We start from the raw sequence: 6,460 nt of genomic DNA on the forward strand, positions 1-6,460 counted from the left end.
TCTCTATAGTTCCAAACCATCTCAACATACCTTTCTCTATCCTCGACACTACATCTTCTTTCACTCCACAATGTTCCCTAAAATAATTTAATAAACTTTATTTAAAGTTTTTTTTAAATATATTTTATTGATTTTTTATAGAGAGGAAGGGAGAAGAATAGAGGGTTAGAAACATCGATGAGAGAGAAATATCGATCAGCTGCCTCCTGTACACTCCCCACTGGGTATGTGCCCGCAACCAAGGTACATGCCCTTGACCAGAATCGAACCTGGGACCCTTGAGTCCGCAGGCCGACGCTCTATCCACTGAGCCAAACCGGTCAGGGCAACTTTAATTAAAGTTTTAAGTCAACTTTGCACTGTACGTGAGCACCCGCACATGGTATTTTGTGGAAGAGCCACACTCAAGGGGCCAAAGAGCCACATGTGGCTCGCTAGCCACAGTTTGCCAACCACTGCACTAGGCTATAAATTCTCTGAAGGGTAGATCTATGCTTTATTCAAATTTGACTCCTCAATGTTTTGTTATTTTAAGGAAAAATATGTATTTTGGAAAAGTGATCATGGCATTGTGGTTATGTATTTTTTAAGAGTTCTTATATTTTGGGGAACATTGAAAATATTTACAGATGCTATGCCTTAAGATAATGTGGAAATTAGGAGGGTGGTATTGATGGCATATGGATGGGGCAGTGGACATGGGTGGACATGATTGCTGTAAGGCAGGGAGGTCCACATAGAGATGCATTATAAGTATTTTATAGACTTGTATATAGGAAACGTTTCTCTATATGTTAAATACACATATACTTTTGTATATTTTTTAAAACATGGATTTTTCACAGCCTGGCCCACTTTCTGACACATGGTCAGCACTTACTCTTTGATGACTGAATGAAGCAAAGTACAAGATGACTAACAGATATGTGAAAAAATGCTTACCACCGCTAACTATAAGGGAAATGCAAATAAAAATTACAATACCAGCTCTTTTGTTAGGACAAGAAATAAATATTGTAGAGGATGTGGAAAAAGAAAGCTCTAACACACTGCTGGTGCAAATATAAACTGGTGTAGCCACTATGGAAAACAGTATGGAGGTTCCACAAAAAAATTAAGAAAAGAGTTACCATAAGACCCAGCAATCTCTCTTCTGGATATATACGTGAAATTTTTGTAATTTGAACACACTTATTCATAAAGATACACATACCCCTGTATTCATTAACATATTATTTATAATAGTCAAGACATGAAAACAAACAAGTGTTCTACAACAGATAATTGGATAAAGAAGATATGGTACATATATACAATGGAATAATACTCAGCCATAAAAAGATGAATTATTGCCAATTGTAACAACATGGATGGATCTTGAATGTATTATGTTAAGTGAAATAAATTAAACAGAAAAGGATATGAACCACATGATTTCAGTCATACATGGGATATAAAACAAAAGCAACAAATAAACAAAAAATGAAATCATAGATACACACAACAGAATGGTGGTTACCAGAGGGGAAGAAAGGTATAAGGAAGATGAAGAGGGTACAAGAGATCAAATACAAGGTGACTGGAGAAGTCTAGACTTTGATAGTAATCACATAATAAAATCTACAGAGGTTATATTATAAAGTTGTACAACTGAAATTATTATAATATTAATCAGTGTTACCCCAATAAATAGAATTAAAAATGAAGTACAGAAAAGGTCCCGATTTCATGTTCATGAAGCTACAAGGAGGGAAACTGCTGAGCTTGGAGAAACCACAGAGGCCCCCTGTTCCAGAAAACAGAGGCCTTGGTCAACTAACTTTCTTCAAAAGTACTGTGTGTAGACACTATGCTAGAATAAGGAAACCATGGCAAATGAGATAAGGTCCATGCCATTAGGGATCGTATAGTTGTGTTAATAAAAGTCTAGATCCAAGGTAGTGCCCTCAATAGTTCTTTCCAATTTTGCTCACCAATACACTAAATGGGAAGCATCAGCTCTTTCCAGAGTTCAAGCTGTGCCCAAAGCCAGACTTGGCTCTGAATTCCCAGAACATGCTCACGACCCCTAAAGAGGAGGGTTTTAGAATGTCTAGAGAGCAGATGGCTTCTCTTTGGAAGTCACCAAATACTGAGAGTAGGAAGAAGCTGGCCCAGGGCTGCAACCAAAGACAGACTAGGGAACCTGTGTTCAACTCTACCCTTAAGGGACTGCTTAAACCATCAGGAGTGAGGACCTCTCAGGTTGTCAGCCTGCGCTCTCCCAATTATGCTAAAGGAACAGCAGCCAATGTTTTAAAAAAATAGAATGTAGGAACATTGGTGGTAAATTCACAGATTAAAGAGAACAACACAGAAAAACGTAAAGAAAAAAAGCCTATATTTCTAAAATCATTAGTGATTAAGTAAATTATCGCATATGTATACAATCACAGACAGATAAATATATACCTATATAAGATGGTGTTTTATACATAGGATGTAGTTTATGGTTTACTGTTAAAGTAGTATAAAATACAATTATTCTAATTTTTAGAAATCTATATATGCATAGAAAATGTCAATAATGACATACATCACATTATTAATGAGACCTATATTAAGGTATTTGGACTATAGACAAATACAACTTTCTTTTATCTAATCTAGAAACTGTAAAATAATAATCACTCTTGTAATAAGAAAAACTTCTAAAAATAAGTAGGTATGCATACAAATGATTGTACAACCACACGTTCATCATCTATACTAAAAGACATCAGAACATGTCCAACTGGCCTGGATGAGGGTGGGTTCCCTTTCCCAGGGGTCCAGTACCTTTCAGGACGGAACTCCTCAGGGTCTGGCCAGTACGTAGAGTCTCGGTGAAGAATAAAATTTGGCACCATCACCACTGTCCCTTTGGGAATGAACACCCCATTGATTTCCACATCCTTCTTACAGACCCGCTCAATTCTACCAGCAATTGGGAATAGTCTGAGGGATTCATTCATCACCATGTCAAGATACTCCATCTGTGCCAGGGCATCATAGGTGGGAGTTGCCTGGGAAGAAAGAAACAGATTTTGATAAACTGGGATTTGAGATCAACTTTCAACTCAGTCTATGTCGTTTTATAGAAATGTTAGGCGCACCAAAGAATAACTTATTTGAGTAAAGGACCTTAGGACTTACAGACATTTTAATATCTATCATATCCTTTGACCTGCTTAACGGCCCATTGAGATACATGGAGTAGTTATAACTATGGGAGATGTTGGGGACAATACCCTAAACAGGACCGGAAGTCCCTCACCTTACCATACAGTGATTTTTTTAATCTCATGTGACTAATAGACTATGACCCCTACTCTTAAATGGAATATGCTAAGGTCACTTTGTTTTCAAAAGAGAGGCCACACTTCTGCAGCAAGGAAAGAGAATGAGTAAAAAAGCAAAGTCCCAATTTGACATAAAGTTTTTTAGTTGAAAAATCCTATATTTTTATATACATATTTTTTATTGATTTCAAAAAGGAAGGGAGAGGGAGAGAGAGATAGAAACATCAATGATGAGAGAGAATCATTGATTGGATGCCTCCTGCACACCCCTACTGGGGATCGAGCCCACAACCCGGGCATGTGCCCTTGACTGGAATTGAACCCAGGACCCTTCAGTCTACGGGCTGACATTCTATCCACTGAGCAAAACCAGCTAGGGCCAACCCTTTAGATTATATATAGGATTTGGAGAGAACAACTATATAATGTAGAAGTTATAAATAACTTGATGAGAAATAGGTTTCTTTCTAAACCAGATTGGGTACATGAAGAGTATGATGGGATGCTAGCTACCAGGCACACAATTTCATTCTAGCAGAAGTTATGAAGAGGTGGAACCCCACTCAGCCTCATGCTGCCTTGCTGGAACAGTCTCCTAGTTGTTGTTCAGGGTTTGACTGTAAGCTGTGAAGATCTCATACAAGCCTCGCCAGCCCCAGAGGCCAGTCTCTTCCTACCACAAAGAGTTCCAGTTTTGTCAGATATCTGAAAACAGTGTGGGCAATATGTGGGTATCACTTGGTGTTATGTTGAAGAGGCAATACTGTAGAGGTTCAGGGTTTGGCTAGTGCAGGGGTGGGCAAACTTTTTGACTCGAGGGCCACAATGGGTTCTTAAACTGGACCGGAGGGCCGGAACAAAAGCATGGATGGAGTGTTTGTGTGAACTAATATAAATTCATAGTGTATGAAAATTATTTCACCTCTCAGTACCTCAGTTTTCTGATATGTTACATGGAGATATTTAGAGTTGACACTTCATAGAGTTGTTTGGCAGAGATATCACTGCTCACCCAATACCCACGTAGTCTCCACATCTCCCAGCCCACTTAAAGCTAGGGGGAACCAGCTTTGAGAATGGGCTGTGAGCTGAGGTGATGTATGTTCATTGGAAGTCAAAACACTTGAAAATCCAGTGAGGAACACTCTATTTCTTTATTCCCCAACCAAGATGAAGGCCTTGTGTTCCAGAAAGTGCATCTACGAGAAAGTGGGGCCTTGCCCTAGCTGGTTTGGCTCAGTGGATAGAGCATCAGCCTGTGGACTGAAAGATCCTAGGTTCAATTCCGGTCAAGGGCACATGCCCAGGTTGTGGGCTTGATTCCCAGTAGGGAACATGCAGGAGGCAGCCAATCAATGATTCTCTCTCGTCATTGATGGCTCTCTCTCTCTCTCTCTCTCTCTCTCTCTCCCTCTCCCTTCCACCTGAAATCAATAAAAATATTTTTTTAAAAAAAAAGAGAAAGTGGGGCCTTTTTAGCTTATATTTCTGAGTAACTATGTGGAGCAGAGACTCCCATTCCTACCCTCCTCTAACAATCCATGTTCTATGTACAAATATGAGAAGTAAACTTTTGCTATGTAAAGCCATTTAGATTTCAGGACCAATCTGTTACCAAGGCACGACCTAGCCTATCCTGGTTAATACAGAATTTGTTAAGATTAAATTCATTTATAAATACAAGATTTTTAGAATAGACATATATAGTAAGGAGCAAATGTTTAGTTATAGTGTTTTAATTATTACTAAAAAAAAAAAAAGCAGAACACAATGATTTAGCTAGTCTCTGTGTCTTAGTGACCTTTCCATCTTATTGCTATCAAAAGAATGCCAATGTGAGTTTTCCATGAGAAGAAAGATAATCTCTAATTACATAGGTTCTAAAATCTTCCTTATATCTGAAAGACCTATGACTCAGAAAGGTCATATGACCTGTCCAAAACCATAGTCTGGAATCAAATGTCTATCTTCTATTCCCTACCCTACGCTCTTTCCTGTATGTCAGGCTTCTTCTAGTCTGGAATATTTACCCAGGGTGGTTGGTATATTACACTATTTGGACCTGTTCTCCACCATTGTGTGTGTCCGTGCCCTTAGTCATCTAACTTTGTGCCATCCTATTTTGATGCTGGGGTTGGCCATGGTGCATGCTTTAAATCAATGGAATGTTGGCTAAGTGTGATGCAAGCAGAGTTCTGAAAGGCACCCATATGATTGGGCTTATTGGTCTTTCCCTCTGCCATTGCCTGAGAAGAACATACCCAGGCTTCTTGTCTGGACTATGGGAGATATGTGGATCCTGTGTGAAGCTGATTCACCCAGCCTCTTAGCCAAGGCCAGCCTAGATCAGCCAAGAGCCAGACTAAAGCAAGTCCAGTCAATATCAACACAGATAATTATCCAGACACTTGAGCAATCAATGTTTATTGTTAATTGCCACTGAGGGGTTTTTTTTTTCCATTTGACATTATTGTGATAACAGATAACTGCTATGCCAGGAAAAGCACTTTGTCCAAGATCTTATAATCTGTGAAAAGTACACATTACCTATATTTCTTTGTTTTCATCACTTTACATCCTTCCTAAATAGCATAGATAAAGAACTGATGCTTATGCTCTTTGCAAAAATTATCCTATGAAATGGTGAGGAGGCATTCTTGTTAAGGTTTCACTTCCTCCCTCCCTCTGCAGGTATCATCCACTTACCTTATTGGGAAATGTTACCTCGATCTCCTCTTGCAGTTTCTGCTGCACATCAGGGTGAATGGCCATAAGATACATAAAGAAGGAAAGGGAAGTACTAGTGGTTTCATAGCCAGCAAAAATAAAGATAATAGATTGGGCGACAAGCTCCAGATCGGTCATAGCTAAAAGGAAAAGAAAGGTCAATGTAAATCATCAGTTTGGATTATGAAAAATCCATATGAAATGCCAAACTGTTAGAAGAAAAAAATGGAAATTCAGATCAAACTAGGGGGAGTTGTACTCTGATGTGTATACTGCAGATCCAGAAAAAGGAAAAAAAGTCTTAATCCAGTTTTTCCAAAGGTCTACACCAGAGGTTGGCAAACTCATTAGTCAACAGAGCCAAATATTAACATTACTTCTTCAAAATAGACTCGCCCAGGCCAAAAAAAAAC

General features: G+C 38.8%; 1 protein-coding gene across 1 annotated transcript in view; it reads right to left on the bottom strand.

The window, feature by feature from the left end:
* The window catches only part of LOC102756525 (cytochrome P450 3A12), a 43,432-nt gene that overhangs the window by 1,066 nt on the left and 35,906 nt on the right, over positions 1-6,460 (bottom strand). Inside the window, exons 9-10 of the mRNA XM_015557346.1 lie at positions 6,027-6,187; positions 2,818-3,044 (exon numbers count right to left, since the gene is read on the bottom strand). Coding sequence (XP_015412832.1) covers positions 2,818-3,044; positions 6,027-6,187 — 388 coding nt within the window. The remainder of the gene's footprint in view (positions 1-2,817; positions 3,045-6,026; positions 6,188-6,460) is intronic.

This window comes from Myotis davidii, unplaced genomic scaffold (genome assembly GCF_000327345.1).
Source record: "Myotis davidii unplaced genomic scaffold, ASM32734v1 scaffold1593, whole genome shotgun sequence".
NCBI classification, from domain to species: Eukaryota; Metazoa; Chordata; class Mammalia; order Chiroptera; family Vespertilionidae; genus Myotis; species Myotis davidii.